This window comes from Thermobia domestica, chromosome 4, assembly GCF_964235325.1.
Source record: "Thermobia domestica chromosome 4, izTheDome1.hap1.1, whole genome shotgun sequence".
Taxonomy (NCBI): domain Eukaryota; kingdom Metazoa; phylum Arthropoda; class Insecta; order Zygentoma; family Lepismatidae; genus Thermobia; species Thermobia domestica.
This window is the reverse complement of record NC_137457.1, coordinates 45,831,204-45,856,519: the sequence shown is the minus strand read 5'-3', so window position 1 is coordinate 45,856,519 and position 25,316 is coordinate 45,831,204. Positions and strand designations below refer to the sequence as shown.

At 39.6% G+C, this 25,316-nt stretch overlaps 1 protein-coding gene across 1 annotated transcript; it reads left to right on the top strand.

Annotated features, from left to right (window-relative positions):
• Positions 1-21,028: 21,028 nt before the first annotated feature.
• LOC145682743 (uncharacterized) lies at positions 21,029-24,214 on the top strand. Its single transcript, XM_081754128.1, has 2 exons — positions 21,029-22,421; positions 24,150-24,214. Exons 1-2 carry the CDS (start codon positions 21,029-21,031, stop codon positions 24,212-24,214), a joined length of 1,458 nt encoding a protein of 485 aa, XP_081610254.1.
• The last annotated feature ends 1,102 nt before the right edge of the window (positions 24,215-25,316 follow it).

Sequence of the window (25,316 nt, the reverse complement as noted above, 5' to 3'; positions counted from 1 at the left end):
TGCTCCGCCTCTCAAATTCCATCTATACTCACTGTAACACAGGCAACCCGTCCTGCTTGGTCCTGTTTGATCTCGAGAAGGCTTTCGACAAGTTCTGGCATCCCGCTCTCATCTATAAACTCAAACAGCTCCGCCTACCTATTGCTTACCTTAGATTCATCTTTAATTTTCTTAGCTTACCTATTGCTTACCTTAGATTCATCTTTAATTTTCTTAGCTGTCGATTGGCTTATGTCTGTATAAACACTAGTTTTTCATTTCCTATTTTTCTTCATTCTGGAGTTCCTCAAGGATCGGCTTTGTCGCCCTTACTATATATTCTATTCGTTTCCGACTTCCCAGCAATTCCAGATACTGTTAAGCTCTTTCAGTATGCCGATGACACTGCACTTTTTGCGACTATAAACTCAAACAGCTCCGCCTACCTATTGCTTACCTTAGATTCATCTTTAATTTTCTTAGCTTACCTATTGCTTACCTTAGATTCATCTTTAATTTTCTTAGCTGTCGATTGGCTTATGTCTGTATAAACACTAGTTTTTCATTTCCTATTTTTCTTCATTCTGGAGTTCCTCAAGGATCGGCTTTGTCGCCCTTACTATATATTCTACTAGCAGCGTTCACCCCGCTTCGCTGCGGTCACCCCGGAACGCAATAAACTTTGTTACTTAGATAATTTTTACTTTTTCGCTTTCAAATTGCAGTAAATGTTAACATTATAGCGCCTGTCATTTATGTTAACCCGCCGAGTGACACGGTCATGCGGGTTGCATATAAATACGTTTATTTTTATACCTATGATGAACTAACAAAGTGATTTGTACGTTATGGACACTTGAATGGTCAATTATCTCAAGACACTGGTAATTAAAAATTAAAGTGATATGATAAAAACCATCTAGGGTCCAAATCCTAATAACCCCCCAAAAATGAAAGAAATTGGTTCAGCCGTATTAGCGTGATGAGCTAACAAAGGATTTGTGCGTTCTCTTTTATATAATAGATTCGTTTCCGACTTCCCAGCAATTCCAGATACTGTTAAGCTCTTTCAGTATGCCGATGACACTGCACTTTTTGCGACGGGCAAAACAATTCAGCAGCTTAATCTGGCTCTCCAGGATGCTATCAATGCCTTTGTTGATTGGTGCTCCCACTGGAGACTGATAATAAACCCAGCAAAAACACAATGTATTGTATTTCTTGCCCCAAAGCACCGTTCAAGTATACACCGCAACCCAACACTCTTAAACCTCTCTGTACAAGATGTGCCTTTAAAACCTACTCGCAGTGTCAAATATCTAGGAGTAACCTTCGATCATCAACTAACCTGGACAACACATCTGAAAAATATCTCCAAGAAGGAGTACTCTCGACACAATCTTCTGAAAGGCCTTGCTGGAACTACCTGGGGACTCCATACTCATACACTTCTTAACACGTACAAAGTTTTCCTCCGCCCTACTCTGACGTACGGATTTACAGCTTGGATATCTGCTCCGACCTCATACTATGAGAAATTATGCATCTTGGAACGTCATGCCTTGCGAATTGCTTATCGTATCAAATTACCAAGTCCCACTCAAGATCTCTATCATAGACTTACATTTCCGCATATCTTATATCATTTAGAAACATTACGCACTAAATATATCACCCAGCGCCTGCAGAACAACCATCCACTTCTTCAGCAAACTTTTGGCGATCATTCCCGAAGTACCTCCCCCGTTGCCGCTCTGTTCCCTCCGCTCTCATTACTATTCACTTTATACCGTTACACTCTACCTCCAGACCACCCTGACGCCATCTACTACGAGCCATATACTACAGCCGCTCATCTACCTCACATATGGCCATCATATGCACAGTGACACCTTCTGTACTAACAGGGCTCCTCTGTCCTCATTGATGCCTAGCGCCGCCCCTAGGCGAGAAGATAACCAGCATTTGTTCAACTAACAGAACCTATGTGTTGTAGTGAGTTTCGCACTTCATTTCATCATTTCACATCATATCACTTACAGTTATGGTTTTCCCTTACTGCAGTTTGTGTTTACCGTTCCTCATGATTATGGTTAAAGGCCATAATGCCTGTTAAAGTTTGAATAATAAAGTTTTCTGTACCTACCCATAGCCCAACCATTACTTCCTGAACAGCACAATATACTAAACAACATCTCTTCCCCTACAGAGGGCGTAACCCTCTTCGGGTAGTAGCTAGCGTAGGCTAGCTGGTAAAAAAAATCTAAATGTTGATGGTCAAATACTTCCACTTGGCTCTCAACTTCCCGGCCGAGGTACCTAGGTATCGAGTCTAGGCTTTGATCGATCCTGAGTTGTGGACGCAACCAGGCAATCATTGCTACGGGCGTAGTGGTGCGGCGAGATAGAGGGTTTTACCCGAGAGAGGCCAGTTATTTTTGGCTATTGCATTATTTCATTTTCTCATTCAGTCTACCTTCATCTGAGTTACGCACTTTGTTGTTTCATCACATCGATCTAGACGACCATGGATATCGACACCGGGCAAACAACACCCTCACATTCTGCTTCAACTGGTGCTATCAGCAAGACTATCAGCAAGAGTTCGCGGGCAGGTGTCCGATCTCGGTCGCGATCTCCAGGCCCAGTGCGAACTGCTCGCAGTCAGCAAAAATCGCCACCGCCAAAAAAGCACCACTCTTCGCAACATGTGCAACCTCACTCTACCGAGAAGGACGTACCATCTCCTGACGATAGGCAGCAATTTCCTTCTCTAGAAGATATCTCAAAGCCGACTTTCTATTCTTATCTACTCACTAATTACGATCCGAAGTTCCAAAACGAGAAGCAATTTTCTTCAACTAACAAAGTATTTCACTCGAGCACAAGTCACTCAGATCACTAAACCTCGCAACGGGATCATAATTAAATCACCAGATCCTAACTTTGCTACGACTATTCGAAATAAATACTCATTTGAAATTTTTGGGAAAAACGCTAGCCTGCAGAAACTAGCAGATAAACATATAAAACAGCAACCTCCTCCACGCCGACAACCTGCTTTATCAGTAGTCATACGTGGAGTGGAACCAAGTATAAGCGACGATGAAGTCAGGGAGGAACTAAAAGCTGAAGGGCACTCCATTCTCAAGTGTTTACGCATCAAATGCGTACATGGCGCAACTTACATGGTCCGCGTTTTGACTAGCTCTCAAGAGACCATAGACGATTTACTTTGCAATGGAGCTTTCATTTATAAAAAACGCCACAGAGTGGAGCCATCACACACTCCAGCTCCCCTTCCATTGCGTTGCGAGAAATGTCAAATTTATAACTCGCATAGCACAGCGGAATGTCGTAATCCTGCGAAATGCGGATACTGCTCGCAACTTCATATCACGAAAACCTGTCCAAACCTCCAAAATCCGCCAGCATGTAGTACTTGTGGAGATGCTCATCCCACTTTTAGCTACAGGTGCAAAGCACGGCCCCGTCCTGAACCAAGCAAGCCAGAACTAGTCGTGCCCTTAAAGGTTACGGCACCTACCGACAATCCTATGGATACGCCAACTTCTGTTTTTCAACCAATTCAAATCAACCAGTTTCTTTCCTATCTCACCACAGCACTTCAAAATATTCTTCCCTTTCAACGGCAACACGCCTTCCAACAAATTCAACTGGCAGCCAAAAGAATCCTCAATGTTAACTTCCAAGCTACTTACTCTGGTCAAAATGTATATGTTGACTCTTCTATTCTCAACTCTGATCTTACAACTGATACACATTGAGTTTTCAGACATGGACTCTCATAATAGTTTATTGTTTCTGAATATCAGCTCCTTACAGGAACACAGGGCTTTGTTTGAAAAACTTGTTTTGGAGAAAACCGTTCATGCATTCTTACTAAACGAAACTCACCTTACAGCTGCACGCTCTAGCAAAGTTTCAAATTATCATGTTCTTCGCCATGACAACACCATACCAGCCCGCAGAGCAAATGGTGGGGTAGCTATTGGTTTCCCTCGAAGCTTACCATATCGCATCTTTCATCCTCCAATACAAAATCTGTCTGAAAACTTGGTTGTTACGCACTATTTTTCAAACCTTTATGTAACCATTGCCACAATCTACATTCGCCCTGGTGATGAGCTTCCTTATGGCTTTTTTCAATATAACTTCCGAATGTTTATAATCATGGCTGACATCAGTTTTCACAGCCGTACCGATCGTCAAAAACGCCACTTCCAGGATTTCATCACCACTCATACTACCGGCAATATTCTGCAACTACCCAAACCAAGTCGACATGTTTCCAAAACTACATCAGATGTGGTCATAGTTTCGCATAATCTCATAGACCGATGCACTGTGCACGTACTCGATCCGATGGGCAGTGATCACCTTCCAATTAAACTTTCTATCACACGCCGAGTCTCCAACCTATCCAATTCTATTCCATCACGTGCAGTTCCACGTTTTGATAAAGCAGACTGGGAAGCATACCGCATTTATCTTGCACACAGTCGAACACTTAGAATCCCCTACTACAGAAGAAGGTTTATATCATGCGCTTGGCTTTATCACATCATCTATTCAGGCATCCGCAAACTCCCATATTCCCAAGTCAACTATTTCTCCTCATCATCCTCAACTCCCACCCCATTACCTTCCACTTATTCGTCGTTCTAGAGAACTCTATAAAGATTATCAACGCACCGGCAATGTTGAATCCTTAAGGCTTCATAGACAATTTCAACGGACAGTCCAAAATTACATACGGACATATAAACAACGACGTTGGATAGACACTTGCAATAAGCTTTCAGATACTGCTCACCCCACGAAATTTTGGAAAAGATTCAACATCCTAACAGGTAAAAAGACACATACGCCATATCCACTAATTCACCATGGCAAAGCTCTTCATACCGATAAAGATAAAGTGGACGCTTTTGCCGATTATCTACAAACCATTTTCACTCCTCTACCACTTACTAATCAGTCAAAAACTCATCCAGTCGAAAAAGTTAATTTTCAGACTCCTCACCTTCAATCAAATCCATCTCACTCTCTTCCCGCTAACCATGCACTTACAGCTCCTATCACCACAGTCGAAATTAAAGACACCATAGCACGAAAACGCAATACTGCCCCTGGACTAGATGAGATCACATATCGCCCGAATCATCAAGCAGGCTTTCGTCCAAATTACTGTATCAACGACCAACTTTTACGAATGCTCACTATAATAACTGATCATTACAATACCACCAAACCATCCTGCTTAGTATTATTTGATCTCGAGAAAGCATTTGATAAAGTTTGGCACCAAGGTCTCATTGCTAAATTGTTGAATTTCAAACTTCCTCTCGCCTACGTCCGTTTTATTTATAATTCTCTCTTGCAGATTGGCCTATATCTCAATCAACAGTGCTCTTTCACATCCCATCTTTCTACATTCCAGCGTGCCTCAGGGTTCAGCACTTTCTCCTTTATTATATCTTCTATATGTTGCGGACTTACCTCCACTTCCAGACAACATCCAACTTTTTCAATACGCAGACGATACAGCCTTCCTAGCCTTACGGAACACAGTACAGCAAATTAATACCGCTATGCAGTCTGCTATCAACTCTTCCGTCAGCTGGTGCAACCAGTGGAGGCTCAAGATAAATCCAGATAAAACACAAACATTACTTCTTCTTCCTCCCAGAAAACGTAGTAAAATTCACAAAAACCTATCTTATCTCAATTTAACCGTTGACGACACTCGCCTGAAACCCGCTAATTACGTTAAATATCTTGGGCTCACCATCGACAAACACTTTACCTGGCGTCCTCCTTTAAAGACGGTTGTCGCTAAAGCTTATAATAGATTGAATCTATTACGACGCTTAACTGGAACGACTTGGGGCCTCAAATCATCTGTCGTCCTAAACACATACAAGGTTTTTCTCCGGCCAATATTAACGTATGGGTTCGTGGCTTGGATTAACGCCTCTCCCTTTTATTACGAGAAACTAAAAATTCTTGAACGCCATGCATTACGTATTGCATTCCACATTAAATTACCCAGCCAAACACATGAACTTTATGAGCGCCTAACTTTTCCCCATATTTTATACCACCTCGAAACACTCAGACTGAAATATATTACTAAACGGTTCGAGGAACGATATGCCCTCCTCTTAGATACTATGAAATTTGATATAGCTTATACCCCTTCTCAACCCCTTCATCATACTTCACTTTCCCTTCTATTTTCTTTATATCATTACACTTTACCCCCTGATCATCCCGATCTTCATGCCGTTGCTGCTTATAAAACCGACTATTTTTCACCTCTCATCTTTCTATTCTATGTTGCACAGTAGTCCTTTTGTTCTAACAGGGTTCCCACTGTCTTCATCATGGTTCTGAGGCACCCCAGGACCGGAAGATAAGCTCATTCGTCCACTAACATATCCCACGTGTTGTGATGTCCGCTGCACTTCATTTCCATCTCATATATTCCCCTCATTAATGATTATAGCATTAAAGCTATAATGACCTTCATATGATCTCATAACCAAATAAAGGCAATGCCACAGCTTGAACTAGTACCTACTCTCCATCCTTATGATTATAGCATAATACTATAATGTCTGCAGTTGTATCATACATTCACATCTATTTATCTTCGAAATATACCTGTTGATTATTTTTTTGTTTGTCTGTTATTGAAGCTAATAAATAAAGAATGCACTCATAGACCAGCACTATATACCTTCTATCCACAATCTTCTTCCTTCTCTTCCCATGTAAAGGGCATAACCCTTTGGGGGAGCTAGCCATCAAGCTAGCACAAAAAAATGTTGATACTTTCGGTCGCTAACGATTTTGTTAGCGATAACCGCAATAGCCTGGCTATAGCGATTTTTCATATCCTTCCTGTTCCTCATCCACTTCACAACCCAGGCTCTTTTCTGTGTCATACCTTTGAGCACTACTCTCCAGACTAATCAAGCCAAGGATGTGCAGTGCTACGGGTTTGTCCAGAGAACTGTCCCAACTTTGGTGATTATCCAAACGAGTCACCTCACCTCAATTACATTTCATCTCATTACGTCATATCTCGTTGGTTTGGGCTTCGGCCCACCATCTACACTCAATGACGGATCCTGTTTCAGTCGCAGGCTCTCAGACGGATGGTCATCATGGAGGTCTACCACCTGTCTTTCTTGTCCCTCCCGTTCATTCCACGAAAGTGAAAAAGCGGAAGGATTGTCATAGACACCGAGGAGCTTCGGGGCACTCTACAGCCTCCACTATCTCTAATGCCTCCAGCAGATCTAGATCACCACACCATCCAGAGAGCTATGCTGAGCGAGTCATGAACTCACCGCCAGCAAAGAAGCAGTATTTGAGCCAAACCGATACCTCCGTTGCCATGGATACCGCTATTTCTCATCCATCATAGTCACATCAATCTCATCCGCAATCAGGCATCGCATCCATTTCAACTCCACAGATTCATTCATTTCTGCTCCACAACTTCGATCCTAAGTACGTGGTTCATCAACTGCGCAAGTACTTACCGAGCATCGCTCTTCCTCAAGCAGTGAAGTCCCGTAATGGAATAATCTTGAAATCGCCGGATACCAACTTTGCTATCACCATTCGGAACAAAGCTTCCTTTGAGATCTTTGGGAAAACTGCCAAAATCGAAACACTCAGTTCATCAAGACGCAAGCAACCACTACCTCCTCGGAAAACCTCAATTGCTCTCTGTTGTTGTTAGAGTAGTCGATCCCTCATACACAGATGAGGATGTTCACGAAGAATTGCACCTAGAAGGTTTCAACATAACAAACGTCTTTCGTATTCGTAACGATCAGGGGCCCACATATATGATGCGGATCTTAACTCCATCACAGGAGGCGATTGATTCACTGCTTACTCAAGGCGCACTGATCTATAAAAAGAGGCACCGTGTAGAACCATCTCGCTCATCACCACAACTTCCTCTTCGTTGCGAAAAGTGCCAAGCTTACAATCAGCATACCACTGCTAATTGTCGCAACGCAGCTGTTTGTGGTTACTGCACTGGTACTCTCTCAACCCGCACAGGTTCCAATTTACAACTTCCGTCTCGCTGTGCTACATGCAATGAACAGCATCCAACTTATAGCTATAAGTGCAAAGGAAAGCCTCAACCGGAAGTCTCTCGTCCTGAACTAGTAGCGCCACTCCGGACTCACGACTCTTCCACAAACACTGACTTTCCCGTCGACTCTACTCCTGTCACCATCGATAAACTTCTTGCTTTCACTACATTGGCATTAAAAAATATCCACCCCTTCATTCGCCCTCATATCCTCCAGCAAATCATTCGCGCTGCTCGCATTATCTTTCATGTTTCCTTCAACGCCACTTACTCTAATACAGATGCTCATTTTCACACAACAAATCTCCCACCCACTTCTTAACTGCCATCACCTATTGCACTCAATTATGGCTCTTGTCTTTTTATTCCCTAATATTCGATCTTTTTCTAAAAACAAATTACTATTCGAAACGCTACTGCTCGAAGAAAAAGCAAATGTCTTTCTCCTAAACGAAACCTTCTTTAAAATATCAGACGTTATCCACCTTGATCGCTATAACATCCATTGCCATGATAATTTTCTTCCGGCTCACAGAGCCAATGGTGGGGCAGCCATAGGGTTTTACCAGACCCTTCCCTTCCGGGGCCATACTTGCCCGTTAAAAATCTTCCCAAGCATATTATCATGACTCTATATTTCCCTCAAATTGCCATTACTCTCGTCATCATTTATATAAGACCAGGACATCCGATACCTCTTGCTTTCATCCAATATATTCCAACATCTACAAACACTATATTATCATGGCAGATATCAATCTCCATAGCCGTACCGATAATGAACGCACCACCTACACTCAGTTTGTGACTTCCAATACCACAGGCATTCCTCATGATCTACCGGCAGCATCTCGTCCTGTCTCTCAGACGACACCCGACATAGTCATCACTTCTAGTAATCTTGCCTCCTACTGTACCGTAGATGTGCTTGCACTGCTTGGCAGCGATCACGCACCTATTCGGCTGAAGTATCGCCATACTCAGGCCTCTCACTCTACAAATCCACCCAATCTTCGGCCAACTTTTCGCTACGACAAAGCCAATTGGGACAAATACCGTGACCATATCTCTGAGTCATTACATCATCTGCAACCTTCAGTGACAGAAGACCAATTATATAACAGCATTCATACCATTAACTCAACTATCATTCATGCATCAGAACTTAACATTCCATCCACTTTCTCCACACTGTATAAACCTTGTGTTCCCACACAATATTTACCTATGATTCGCTCTTCCCGGCAATTGTACCGACAATACATCCGTACTAGAAATCCTGATACTCTTCATCATCACAGCCAGCTACAGCGTGGCTACATCAAGGCTTATAAACTGAGACAAATGGTCAGAACGTGTAATACTCTTAATGAAACCAACCATCCAACGAAATTCTGGATAAGGTTTAATTCCCTGTGTGGCAAATATACCAAGCCTCATTACCCGCTTCTTTACAATAACGCTCCGCTCCAAACTGACAAAGAGAAAGCAAACGCTTTTGCTGATTACTTACAGGATATCTTTAAACCTGCACCATCTATCAATTTCATCAATGCACACACTCTTAAGCGCATCAATCTTGCATCTCCTGACTTACAGCCTAACGTCTCTCATACGTTACCAAATCATCCACTCACAGCATCCATCACTACCGATGAAATCATTACTGTTGTTAAAGCCAAATTCAGCCCCTGGCTTTGACAACATTACATATAGACATATCAAAGGAGGTCCTCAATTATTATTGAATCTGCCTGCCATTATCTACACATTCATTCTTCGCACAGGCTTCTTTCCAACAGACTGGAAAACTTCAAAAACTCTGATGTTTCTAGAGCCCAATAAGCCGCCAACCGACACATCCTCTTACCGTCCGATCCAGTTAACATCTACTTTCAGGAAAATTCTAGAACGTATCATTGTTAAGCGGCTCCATCCGTATCTCGAAACTAAAAGTATATTCTTTATTCACCAAGCAGGCTTGCGCCTTCCTACTCCATCAACGACCAACTCCTTCGCCTCACCAGTCTAATCACAACACACTACAACCCTGTTAAACCCTCTTGACTTCTACTATTTGACTTGGAGAAAGCCTTTGACAAGGTATGGCACCTTGCACTTCTTTAGAAGCTTGCTCACTTTAAATTTCCCACTGCTTACATTCGCTTTATTTCTCACTTTCTGGTCTGTCGCCTTTCATACGTCTCTATCAACAATCAGCTCTCTCATCCTATATTCCTTCTGTCTGGAGTACCACAAGGTTCTGCCCTATCACCTCTGTTGTACATCATTTTTGTGGCCGATTTTCTTTCGCTTCCTCCTGACATTTATTTATTTCAATATGCGGACGATACTGCCTTTTTAGCCTTGGGTAACACTATTCGGCAAATTAATCAGCATCTGCAAGAGGCCATTAATCGCTTCACTCGTTGGTGCACCATGTGGAACCTCTCTATTAATGCAGCGAAAACCCACGCTATCACTTTCGTTCCCCGAACGTTCTAAGGTCCATAGAAACCCGTCGTTGCTCTCCCTTTAAGTTCACCTACGGCTTCCTCGCCTGGATTTCTGCATCCGCTTCCTTTTACAAAAAGCTGCGAATTCTCGAACGAAATGCTTTCCGCATAGCCCACCGTATTCAGCTACCAAGGTCTACCAGAGAACTTTATAAACTCATCAAATTCCCCAGCATCTTGAGTCTCTCCGACAGAAATTCATCTCAGCTCGTTACAGTTCTCAACATCCATTAATCATGGCAAGTATGCATTTTCATGAATTTCACCCTGTCCGTCCTCGGTAGGTTTACACTCCGCTTTGTCTCCTTTTCACACTTTACTACTACACTCTGCCTCCCGATCATCCAGACCGAGTCCTGTTACAAGAGTATCAACTTCATGCCCATCTACCTCAGATTTTCCCTTCATTTACTGCACAATAATACCTCTTGTGACTAACAGGGCTCCCATCGTCATCATCAGCCTAGAGATGCCCCTAGGCAGAAGATAACACTCATTCGTCTTCCTAACAAAACCTTGTGTTGTCCCGTGTACCGCACTTCATCCCATTCTTCGATCTGATTATTTTCTGATTAATACATTACATATTAATTATTTGGTATGTGTTCATATCAAATAATCATCATTTACTGAAAGATTATATTTTCCGATTACCTTAATAGTTATTGATATTGTATGTATTTTGTGATAGTCATTGCTATTATATATTTCTATGTGTGACACCAATTAATATACATTGCAAGTTCTGGCTAATAAACGTAGGATACCTTCCCCACAGTTATGATTATGGTCGCAAACATCATCATATCTTGGTTTCGTATAAATAAGAATAATAAAGGATCCATACAGAATATCACGTAGTCCAAGCACTGTTCCTATTAACCTAAACTATCCTATCACATCCCATACTTAAAAGAGGGTGCAGCCCTCTAAAATGATGCTAGCCTCAGGCCAGCTTAAAAAAATCTAAATGTAGTTTTACTCCATACGGTTGGTGTAGGTTTATTGAATTAGTGTTATTCGTTACTGTGATTTATAAGTATGGCTAGTGTATGGGAAAGTGAAAATATTAGACGGATGTTAGAAGAAGAGGACAAAAGCGATACTAATCTATTTTTGAGCAGTGGTGAAGACAGTGATGGTGAGGATTCGAATGTAGGTGATGATACTCATATAGAATATAACGAGTAATCAGATACAAGTGAAAGTGCCAATGAAAATAACACAAGTGAAAGTGCCAATGAAAATGACTCTGATGCAGAGGCAAGTAACGGAACATCGAATATTGTAAGTGCAGAATTGCGTTCAAAAGACGGACGTTCTTCGTCAAGTTCTCCTGGCAAAAAATCTCAGACTAGATCTCACAATATTATACGTCCAGCTCCTGGACCACGGCAAGGAATATTTACTGATTCTCCTCGCGCTGCGTTTGATTTGTCCATTACACATGACATTTTGGAAGAAATGGTGTTGTGTTCTAATTTGCAAGGAAGACGAGCAGCAACTGAGGTTCGTAAGAAATGGAGAGAAATAGACAAGGAAGAAATGTTAGCGTTTTTAGGACTTCTACTTTTGGCTGGCGTCGAGAAAAATTGGAATGTATCAGTCAGAGATCTGTTTCAAAGTTCCGACTCGAACCCGCATTACAATGCTACGGTGTCTGTCAACAGATTTAAATGTATTTTAAGCAGTTTTCGCCTGGATGATAAGATAACACGAGAGTTTCGTAAAAAGACTAAAAAAGATGCGCATGTGTCCTATGTGTGGAACTGTTTCTTAAGAGACTGTAAAAAGATGTTATCCGTAGCGAATCACTAAAAATTGACGAACAGTTGATTCCATTTAGAGGAAGATGTCCTTTTACTCAACACATGCCTAAAAAACCCGCAAAATATGGAATGAATGTGTTTTGGATGTGCGATGCTAAATCGAGCTATGCTTTTGATGGATATTTCTATTGTGGCAGAAAAATTGACGAACCAGTTCAAAAAGGTCTAGCAGCAGAAGTTGTCAAACGTTTGGTGTCTTCCCTCAGTCAATATCAAGGACGTAACATAACAACAGACAATTACTTCACAAGCGTTCCTTTAGCCGAATACCTTCTCACAAGAAACATAACATTGGTTGGAACAGTTAGAACTAACAACAGGAGCATCCCTCTCATCATGAGGCCTAATCATAAAAGAAGTGTTTATTCTTCCGAATTTGTTTTTTGTAATGATGTAACAATGGTCAGTTAAGTTTCTAAAAAGAACAAAAGTGTGATTCTCATCAGCAGCATGCATCATGATTCTATGATCGATGATAATCACCAAACAAGATAGCCGGAAATCATCAACTACTACAATAAAAATAAAGGAGGCGTCGATTTGATGGATCAAAATTGCGAGCATATTCGTGCAAAAGACAGACGCAAAGATGGCCTTTGGCTTTTTTCGTGAATATGTTACACGTAGCAGTATTTAACTCTTATCCTGTTTTCAAATATCATAATCCGAATTGGAATATCAAAAAAGAGGATAAACGAAGGATTTTCATCAAGGAGCTAGCTTATGATTTAGTGTTGAGAAGAGCTGAATCATCTACTTTGAAAAGGACTGTAAGAGAGAATTTGTTAAGATATGGTATCAAGATTGAAAGCTATAAGCCACCAAGGCCTGAAGAAAAGGAAAGGAAACGATGTCACTTGTGCCCTAGTTCTAGAGACAGGAAAACCAAAGTTTTATGCTGCAAATGTCAGAATAATATATGCAGTGAGCATATGTTCGTTGTGTGTGAGCAATGGATAAAATATCAGTATGTATAGAAAAATTTCAAGGTGTATTCTATATGTGTTTTCAAAAAAGCGTACACGTAACGTGAAAATTTGCATCCTTTCATGTTCGAAATAAGTTTAGTTTATTATACCTTACATTGTGCTGTTTATATAATTTACGAATTATCCTAATCCTAACTATATATAAAACTACATGAGCTGACATAAATTATTGAGCACTTCCTGTAGGGCTACAATGATTAAATTTGACATGATTATAGCTTTTCGTGACAAACCCACAGGAAAATTGCCAAAAGTGAATATTTTTAATTTTTAGGGGTTCTAAAGAGGGAATGAAGAATTTCCCCATGTTATTTAAATGAGACTTTTTCTGGACCTATTATCTCATGTTTTAGGTAGTTAAAATTGGAATAAAAACTTCAAATTCGGTATGCTTGTACGTTTTCGTTAGCTTTACCTAAGTAAATCATCAGAAATTAAAATTTCTAACCGTAAAGTGGTTTCAAGGGGAACTGGAAAATCTTTCCAATGTTATTTATATTGGACGTCTTCTATACCCCAAAATGTTTAGGCACTTCCGGCAAGATTAGAATGATGAAATTTGGCATGATTGTAGCCTTCCAGGACTAACCGACAGAAAAATTGCCAAAAGTAAAAAATTCCAACTTTAGAGTGGTTTTATAGGGAACTGAAAAATCTTTCCCATGTTATTTATATGGGACACCTTTTACACCCTCAAATTATTGAGCACTTCCTGCAGGGCTACAATGATTAAATTTGACATGACTATAGCTTTTCGGGACAAACCCACAGGAAAATTGCCAGAAGTGAATATTTTTAATTTTTAGGGGTTCTAAAGAGGGAATGAAGAATTTCCCCATGTTATTTAAATGAGACTTTTTCTGGACCTATTATCTCATGTTTTAGGTAGTTAAAATTGGAATAAAAACTTCAAATTCGGTATGCTTGTACGTTTTCGTTAGCTTTACCTAAGTAAATTATCAGAAATGAAAATTTTAAAGCGTAAAGTTGTTTCATGGGGAACTGAAAAATCTTTCCAATGTTATTTATATGTGACGTCTTCTATATCCCAAAATGTTTAGGCACTTCCGGCAAGATTAGAATGATGAAATTTGGCATGATTGTAGCCTTCCAGGACTAACCAACAGAAAAATTGCCAAAAGTAAAAAATTCCAACTTTAGGGTGGTTTTATAGGGAACTGAAAAATCTTTCCCATGTTATTTATATGGGACACCTTTTACACACTCAAATTATTGAGCCCTTCTTGCTAAGCTACAATGATAAAATTTGACATGATTATAGCTTTTCGGGACAAACCCACAGGAAAATTGCCAAAAGTGAATATTTTTAATTTTTAGGGGGTCTAAAGAGGGGATGAAGAATTTCTCCATGTTATTTAAATGAGACTTTTTCTGGACCTTTAATCTCATGTTTTAGGTACTTATAATTGGAATAAAAAATTCAAATTCGGTATGCTTGTACTTTTTTGTTAGCTTTACCTAAGTGAATCATCAGAAATGAAAATTTTTAAGCGTAAAGTGGTTTCATGGGGAACTGAAAAATCTTTCCAATGTTATTTATATGGGCCGTCTTCTAAACCCCAAAATGTTTAGGCACATCCGGCAAGATTAGAATGATGAAATTTGGCATGATTGTAGTCTTCCAGGACTAACCAACAGAAAAATTGCCAAAAGTAAAAAATTCCAACTTTAGAGTGGTTTTATAGGGAACTGAAAAATCTTTCCCATGTTATTTATATGGGACACCTTTTACACCCTCAAATTATTGAGCACTTCCTGCAGGGCTAGAATGATTAAATTTGACATGATTATAGCTTTTCGGGACAAACCCACAGGAAAATGCCAGAGGTGAATATTTTTAATATTTAGGGGTTCTAAAGAGGGAATGAAGAATTTCCCCATGTTATTTAAATGGACCTTTTTTTGACGTATAATCTCATGTTTTAGGTACTTTGAATTGGAATAAAAGTTTGAAATTCGGTTTGCTTGTACGTTTTCGTTAGTTTTTCCTAAGTTAATCATCAGAAATGAAAACTTGCAACCGTAGATTGTTTTTATGGAGAACTGAAAAAATCTTTCAAATGTTATTTATATGGGACGTCTTCTATACCCCAAAATGTTTAGGCACTTCCGGCAAGATTAGAATGATGAAATTTGGAATGATTGTAGCCTTCCAGGACTAACCGACAGAAAAATTGCCAAAAGTAAAAAATTCCAACTTTAGAGTGGTTTTATAGGGAACAGAAAAATCTTTCCCATGTTATTTATATGGGACACCTTTTACACGTTCAAATTATTGAGCACTTCCTGCAGGGCTACAATGATTAAATTTGACATGATTATAGCTTTTCGAGACAAACCCACAGGAAAATTGCCAAAAGTGAATATTTTTAATTTTTAGGGGGTCTAAAGAGGGGATGAAGAATTTCCCCATGTTATTTAAATGAGACTTTTTCTGGACTTATTATCTCATGTTTTACGTACTTAGAATTGGAATAAAAACTTCAAATTCGGTATGCGTGTACGTTTTCGTTAGCTTTACCTAAGTGAATCATCAGAAATGAAAATTTCTAAGCGTAAAGTGGTTTAATGGGGAACTGAAAAATCTTTCCAATGTTATTTATATGGGCCGTCTTCTATACCCCAAAATGTTTAGGCACTTCCGGCAAGATTAGAATGATGAAATTTGGCATGATTGTAGCCTTCCAGGACTAACCAACAGAAAAATTGCCAAAAGTAAAAAATTCCAACTTTAGGGTGGTTTTATAGGGAACTGAAAAATCTTTCCCATGTTATTTATATGGGACACCTTTTACACCCTCAAATTATTGAGCACTTCCTGCAGGGCTAGAATGATTAAATTTGACATGATTATAGCTTTTCGGGACAAACCCACAGGAAAATGCCAGAAGTGAATATTTTTAATATTTAGGGGTTCTAAAGAGGGAATGAAGAATTTCCCCATGTTATTTAAATGGACCTTTTTTGACGTATAATCTCATGTTTTAGGTACTTTGAATTGGAATAAAAGTTTGAAATTCGGTATGCTTGTACGTTTTCGTTAGTTTTTCCTAAGTGAATCATCAGAAATGAAAACTTGCAACCGTAGATTGTTTTTATGGAGAACTGAAAAAATCTTTCAAATGTTATTTATATGGGACGTCTTCTATACCCCAAAATGTTTAGGCACTTCCGGCAAGATTAGAATGATGAAATTTGGAATGATTGTAGCCTTCCAGGACTAACCGACAGAAAAATTGCCAAAAGTAAAAAATTCCAACTTTAGAGTGGTTTTATAGGGAACTGAAAAATCTTTCCCATGTTATTTATATGGGACACCTTTTACACCCTCAAATTATTGAGCACTTCCTGCAGGGCTACAATGATTAAATTTGACATGATTATAGCTTTTCGAGACAAACCCACAGGAAAATTGCCAAAAGTGAATATTTTTAATTTTTAGGGGGTCTAAAGAGGGGATGAAGAATTTCCCCATGTTATTTAAATGAGACTTTTTCTGGACTTATTATCTCATGTTTTACGTACTTAGAATTGGAATAAAAACTTCAAATTCGGTATGCGTGTACGTTTTCGTTAGCTTTACCTAAGTGAATCATCAGAAATGAAAATTTCTAAGCGTAAAGTGGTTTAATGGGGAACTGAAAAATCTTTCCAATGTTATTTATATGGGCCGTCTTCTATACCCCAAAATGTTTAGGCACTTCCGGCAAGATTAGAATGATGAAATTTGGCATGATTGTAGCCTTCCAGGACTAACCAACAGAAAAATTGCCAAAAGTAAAAAATTCCAACTTTAGGGTGGTTTTATAGGGAACTGAAAAATCTTTCCCATATTATTTATATGGGACACCTTTTACACCCTCAAATTATTGAGCACTTCCTGCAGGGCTAGAATGATTAAATTTGACATGATTATAGCTTTTCGGGACAAACCCACAGGAAAATGCCAGAAGTGAATATTTTTAATATTTAGGGGTTCTAAAGAGGGAATGAAGAATTTCCCCATGTTATTTAAATGGACCTTTTTTTGACGTATAATCTCATGTTTTAGGTACTTTGAATTGGAATAAAAGTTTGAAATTCGGTATGCTTGTACGTTTTCGTTAGTTTTTCCTAAGTGAATCATCAGAAATGAAAACTTGCAACCGTAGATTGTTTTTATGGAGAACTGAAAAAATCTTTCCACTGTTATTTATATGGGACGTCTTCTATACCCCAAAATGTTTAGGCACTTCCGGTATGATTAGAATGATGAAATTTGGCATGATTGTAGGCTTTGAGAACTAACCGTGAAAAAATTGCCAAAAGTGATATTTTTTTTAATTTTTCAGGGGTCGAAAGGGGATGAAGAAATTCCTATGCTATTTAAATGGGCGTTTTCTTGGGATACAAAATCTTATCTTTCAGATAGTTGAGATAGGAAAAAAGAAAGAAAGTCGGTAGAATTCCGCTCCGCTGCAGCTGCCTTTGTCCCCACTTTGAACTCGTATTGCATACACGCCCTTATGACGCTCTGTGGAGGTCTCATTCACTCTGTTCTTACGCAAGTTCACAATGTAACTGAACTACCATAACCAGGTAGTATGCTGCACATACGGAGAACAACAGCTGACCTTCGTCTTATCCTCATTCGCATTCAACTCACGGTGGGAGGTCCAATTGAACACAGACTTCCACAAAAGCGACAGAACTTTCTTGCTTACCTTTATAAATTAACAGAAATAAAAAATTCCAACTTTGGTGGGGTTTATTTATAGGAACTCCTCTTATATCTCAAAATTATTGGGCAATTTCTTTAGGATTACAATGATTAAATTTGGCATGTCAAAGGAAAATTGCCAAAAGTGAATATTTTTAGTTTTTAGGGGATTTTTGAAACTGGTATTACCGAACGTGTTTGTTACAGTTGCTTTATATGTTGTATTCTTGTTGATCTCTTGTTAAAATGCACGGTTATTGTTACCTTAAGTTATCATTATAGCGGTTGCTGTTAATTGTTTAATTTCATTTAATGTTATTTGTTTTAAACAGTTGTGCACTACATATCAAATCAGTACCTCCGATAATTGTAATCGTTCCGAGGACAAGAACCTGCGCTCTCTACACAGCGCATCATTCGCATATGAGCATGAATTTCCTTGACATTCCTGGAAACATCTGTACATGTTCATTACAGACAAAAGTTATAGACGCCGTGATAAAAATTGGCAAATGATACTATAAAAGGGAGATTTTTTTCGATTATTTTTTCAATATCTCGGACCGTTTGCAAGATTTGAGCCTACTTCCGTTTGAAGTTTCTAATTCATGTATGATAAGTGTATTCTGTCTTCTTGTATTCAGTATGTAATAAGCAAACAGATTACATACACAATTAATTACAATGTCAGTTATAGATGGTGTTCAATGGGCAAAACACTGCAAAAATAAAAGTTCGTCTAAGACTGCAGAAATGGTTATCGCTCTTTTTCAATTATTTGGCCATAAAACAAACGTCTGAGACATATACAACCCCAATATACAACGATGTGGTGTTGCAATGCATAATGCTTAGAATATGATGCTTTTTTTTTTAATTTCAGCACTTCCAGTGTACCCGTAAAAATGTAATAAAGAAATAACAACTATGCTTTTTAAATATTCAATTGGAACTGGACAGTCTACAGAAAATTTGCAATCGATCAGTGAAAATGCCATCTATTTTGAGCCTGTTGTTTCCGAGATCACATTTTCGAAAGGTTTCAGGACAAACATAAAAGTCCACAAACATATATTCTAAAGGAACTCCAAAGATGGCAGGGCAGTTCGTTTCCATTGATTTTCGAGAATACTTATTAAAATACAAAGTCTTTGAACACTAATTTTAAATCATAAACTTTATGAAAAAATGTGTATTTAACTGGTTTATTTAAAGCACACAGACTTAAACTGTTTGTCTCTCTGAAACGTAAAATCACAAGTAACCGTAAATAAAAGAATTGAAAGACGAAGTTATAAGTTGGAGTTGAGGCGTTTGTGTTCATACTTACTACGAACCTAGCTCCTCTTGTAGTTAGTTACTGCGCTACGCAGTGATCAAGTATTGCAAACGTACTTGTGAGATCAGCGCAGATACCCTACATAGGAGATTGACAGAGGATCTTCATCTTCTGGAGGGTTTATCTTAAATTTTGAAGGTCATTGCTTGTAATCACAGTTTGACCAACTCTTTTGTCGCTTCGTTAGGGCTACCTGTAGGACTATCTGAGCGGGGTGTTGTTTACATCACTTTATGCGGAGCATATTTTTATCGCACAATGCATAAACTACCGGGATTAGTTCAAGGTCCCACAAGTAAAGCTGTGGTTGATGCCAAACGCGATCCGCGAACCAATCGACGTACCCGTCAGCTCTCGGAGGGTAGTTTAGAGTCGGCTGATAAGCGTTCCAGATCTCGTTCTCCTACCTACATTCGCAAGCCGGAAGAATCAGAACCAATGCAGACGACCACTGGGGATCCTAGCACATCTACTGCTGGATTACAACCGTCATATGCAGCCACTCTTGCTCGTCCTAAATTGCATTCTTTTCTTCTTACTAACTTCGACCCAAAGTACAGTAACACCCGCCATATCTTTAATCAGATTATTAAATATCTTCCAAGGGCCAGGATCCAACAGATAGTTTTCACCAGGGGCGGCGTTATTATTAAATCTCAGGACGAAAATTTTGGCATTACTTTACGTAATAAGGCGAGTTACGAGATTTTTGGCAAAGCTGCACAACTGTCTAAGCTTCTTGACAAAATCAAGCAAAATCCTCCACCTTCGAGAACACCAATAATGTCCGTAGTTATTCGCGGAGTTTTACCTGAAATAACGGATGATGAGGTGCTTGAGGAGCTAAAAGCAGAGGGAATTGAAGTGACCAAATGTATTCGTATCAGAAATAATAACGGTCCAACATATATGGTGAGAGTCCTGACTACCTCTCAATCCTCCATCGATGCCTTGTTACAAGATGGCGCATACATATTTAAGAAGCGTCATAGGGTGGAACCATCCCGAACAAGCCTCCCTCTTCCCATTAGATGTGAAAAGTGCCAGGTGTATAACCAACATATAACGGCTAAGTGTCCAAATGTCGTAAAATGCGGCTACTGTGCTGGCAACCATGATACTAAAGAGTGTCCGAATACGGGAAAACCACCTCTATGCTCGACCTGTTCCAGTGACAAGCACCCAACATATAGTTATAAATGTAAAGGCAAACCGAACCCAACTCCTGACCACCCGGAGATGACGGTACCGCTACGTACCATAGATTCTAACGTGTCTTTGTCACAGTCTATCACCTCTCCTCTTATTGTGGAAAACTTCCTCCGCTACATAACACTCATATTACAAAATATTTTCCCATTCCAACGTCAACTTATACTAGACCACGTTATAGCAGCAGCCTCCGCTATATTTCAAGTTAACTTATATGCTACATATTCTGGACCATACGTTCATTTCCATATTGCTCCACGAGACACAGCAGTTTAACTCCGTAATTTTGTGTATGAATATGGCTCTTACACTTCTTTTTCTGAACATTCGTTCTTTAGCGCAACATCGAATATTATTTGAGCAGTTACTGTTGGAGGAAAATATCGATTTATTTGTACTAAATAAGACTGCACTCAAACCTGCTACTTATGTCCGATTTCCTCGATATCAATTTCTTCGCTACGATTACGCAGACAATAACGTCCGAGCCCAAGGTGGCGTTGCAATTGGAGTTCGTAATAAACTCACTTATAGATGCAACTCTGTTCCGCAGCATATGCAGTTACCGGAACACCTAGTGACAACAGTTTACGTTCCGCAGCTTATATTAACAGTAGCTACAATATACGTTCGACCAGGTCATATCATTCCTCTTGCCTTCTTCACCTATTTGTTTCATCACTTTAAACATCTTGTTATATTAGCCGACGTTAATATTCACAGTCGCTCTGCCCGTGATAAAGATGAGTTTTTCGATCAAGTCACTCTTAATTTAAATGGGCATGTCCATCAATTGCCCAAACATACACGACCAAGCAGTCAGACTACACCCGATGTTGTTATTAGCACTGCCTCTATGGTCGATAAATGCAACATACATGTACTAGATTGTATCGGCAGCGACCATCTTCCGGTGAAAGTCGTTATCAACCATCAGAGACAACAGCTATCTGAATTAACTATGAGAACTATCATGTTATACGACAAGGCGAACTGGGATCAGTTTCGTACTGATATAGATATTGCTCTTGCCTCCTTTGTACCACCGACATCAGAGACCGACCTTAATAATACCGTCCATAGCATTAGCACAGCTATCACCAGCAGCGCCAACAAAAACATACCTACATATCGAGGCAAAACATACCAACCTATGCTACCTCCGCAGTACTTGGCTCTCGTCAAAAAGTCTCGCACTTACTTTCGAAAATACGAACAAACACGGAATCCAGAGTATTTGACTCAAGCAAGACGATGGCAAAGGACAGTTCATAACTATATTGTTGCTCATAAACGGCTTACCTGGAGCAAAGCATGCAATGAATTGAATACAGAGTCACATCCCACTAAATACTGGAAGAAATTTCATCTTCTAACTGGACAGACAGTTAGTTCATCTTATCCTCTCATACAGGATAATCAATCTTTAGATACAGATAAAGATAAAGCAGACGCTTTAGCCACCCATCTTCAGTCAGTATTTACACCTTCGCCTTGCACACATCAATTCAGCCCTAGAGTTTCTGAAGAGGCAATTGCACAATTACTTCAACCTTCCATCCAGCACACTTTGGAAGCGGATAATCCTTTGACTCGTGAAATCACCTCCGCGGAGATACAGTCCATCATCAAGCGGAAACGTAGTACTGCCCCAGGCTTTGACCAAATAACTTACAGATTACTTAAGGAATGTTCGGTCAATTTTTTCATATTTCTAGCATCGATATATACATTTATGCTTAGAACTGGTTTCTATCCTCTTGACTGGAAGGTATCTAAAGTCTGTATGTTTCTGAAACCCAACAAACCATCGCATTCCGTACAATCCTATCGTCCAATCCAGTTAACTTCCACGTTAGGTAAAGTCTTTGAAAAAATACTCGTATCTCGTTTACACCCATACATTATGGAACTACAACTTCTACCTCTCCATCAAACTGGATTTCGACCTCATTATAGCATAAATGATCAACTACTTCGTCTAACTACCATTATTACCAATCATTATAATAAGTCTCTTCCGTCATGTCTCGTTTTAATGGATCTGGAAAAAGCTTTTGATCGGATTTGGCATTATGGATTATTTTATAAACTTCTTAAACTGGGTCTTCCTGTTACATACCTCCGAGTCATATTTTCTTTTCTACTCAACCGAATAGCCTATGTCAGCATAAACAACTCATTATCACATCCAGTCTTCCCATACACAGGAGTACCGCAAGGCTCTAGTCTATCTCCTCTTTTGTACATACTCTATGCTTCCGATTTACCATCTCCATCACCGAACACTTATCTCTTTCAATATGCTGATGATACAGCTTTTCTTACACTGGGAAACACAATACAGCAGATTAATACAAACTTACAGACAACAATTACTAGCTTTCTGAATTGGTGTAGTAAATGGAGACTTTCAGTTAATGAAGACAAAACACAATCACTCGTTATTTTACCTCCTAAATGCCGCAGCAAAGTTAGAAGAAATCCAAATTTATTACAAATACGTGTGGGAGATCACTTTCTTCAGCCAGCAAAAACTGTCACATACTTAGGAATCATTTTTGACAGTAAGTTGCGATGGACACCCCACCTTCAGAAACTTGCTATCAAAGCAAAGAACCGTTTACAACTTCTTCGTCGTCTGGTTGGCCAGACCTGGGGTCTAAATTCCAAATTATTGCTTAACACATACAAAGCATTTATGCGGAGTATACTTACATTTGGACACATAGCCTGGTGTTCAGCGCCTCCGAAATTTTACAATAGGCTTGAAATTCTAGAGAGACATGCCATTCGTCTTGCATTTAGGATCAAACTTCCGTATCATAATACTGACTTGTATGAAAAAATTACCTTTCCTCCGCTTGTTCAACACATAGCACAATTGCGTCATAAGTTCATAGCTACCAGTCTCCATGATCGTAAAGATATCTTTCTTGACACCATATTTACTGATTTACAACAAGAATCTCCATCTAAGTACTGCTATACACCACTCAGCGTTTTGCTTTCCATATACATCCGCACCCTTCCAGCAGATCACCATCATGCCATCTTTTTCCGTCACCAACTCATCCATCAACATCTCCCGCATCTTTTTCCATCATAGCACTTGTCTCTCTACAACACTAATCTGGGCTTACCCCATGTTTCTCATCAGTCCTGAGACGCCCCAGGACAGAAGATTAATCTGCATTTGTTTGTACTAACATCTATATGTTGTGTTGTGGCGTTACGAGCACCTCACTCATCATCATTTATCCATTTATGCATTTTCTACGTTATTCATTAGTTTCAGTTTTTTTTCCGCACCTTTTGTTATATTTTTCTATGTGCACCTTTCATTACTAGTTTGGTATTATTGATATATTATTAATGTTATTGTTGTTTAATATCTTTATTTTTTGATTTTTTGTTAGTGTATAATAACAATGATTGTTTCACAGCTCCTTACCCAACTATGAGTTTAATAAAGAATAATTGATGCTCCTACACCCCTGGCCAAGAGAGAGGGCGAAACCCTCTAGTGGCCGTTTCTTTACACCCATTGATTCCAAGTTCTTTACCAATTAACAAATGTTGTACTTAAATTTATGTCCATCACCTTCCAACACAATAAGTAAAGTACTGTTACTACCCACCACTCTAAAAAAAAAAAAAAACCGTTTGTGTTCATACTTTCCCAGAGTTCTGCTCTGAAGCGCCACCACTTGTATGGTGACGAGTTTTGTTATATCCTTCCTTTTCCTCATCCTGGGCTTTTCTCACTGCCTCTTTCTCGAAAACCGTCTGCCAGACTCATCAAGCCAAGGGCAGCTGGTTTTACAGATCGAGTCAGGGGACCTGTCCCCCCCTGGACAACTATCCAAACGGGTTGTCCCACCTTCATTATCTTTTGTCAACTCCCACTTCATCACTCATATATTCATTGTACTGCGTTACGGTATTCCAGCCCACTGGTTTCTTGGGATGGGAGATTCAGATGCTCCTACTGGATCCTTGGGGAATGGACGCCATTCTGGCTTACCCCCTGTTTTCGTCACTCCGTCCGCTTCGACCACGACAGTGGTCAAAAGAAAGGATAAGGGCACTAGACAGCGATCGCAGTCGGGCAGTTCAACTGCATCCACTGCTTCAAATGTGTCCACTAGATCCAGGTCTCCAAGGCAGCAGCAACTCTATTCAGAAACTATTAAACAACCTCATCATCAGGCCAAGAAACCACACAGAGACAATACTTCAGAACCTTCAGACATGGAAACCGGAGACAGAAGCACTACCGTTACTCCTCAATTTCAACACTCGATCACAAACCAACCTCCTGAACCTATACTTCACTCCTTCCTTCTCCAGCATTTCGACACTAAATTCAGTAACGAAAAGTTCATTACCCTACAACTTCGGAAATATCTTCCAAGTATACCACTCACAGAAGTAGTCAAAACTAGAAATGGTTATATCCTAAAATCCACAGATCCACAGTTTGCCATCACAGTTAGGAACAAGGCTTCTTTCGAAATCTTTGGTAAAAATGCTACCATTACCACTCTTTCTTCTGCACGTCAGAAGCAACCACCGCCACCTAG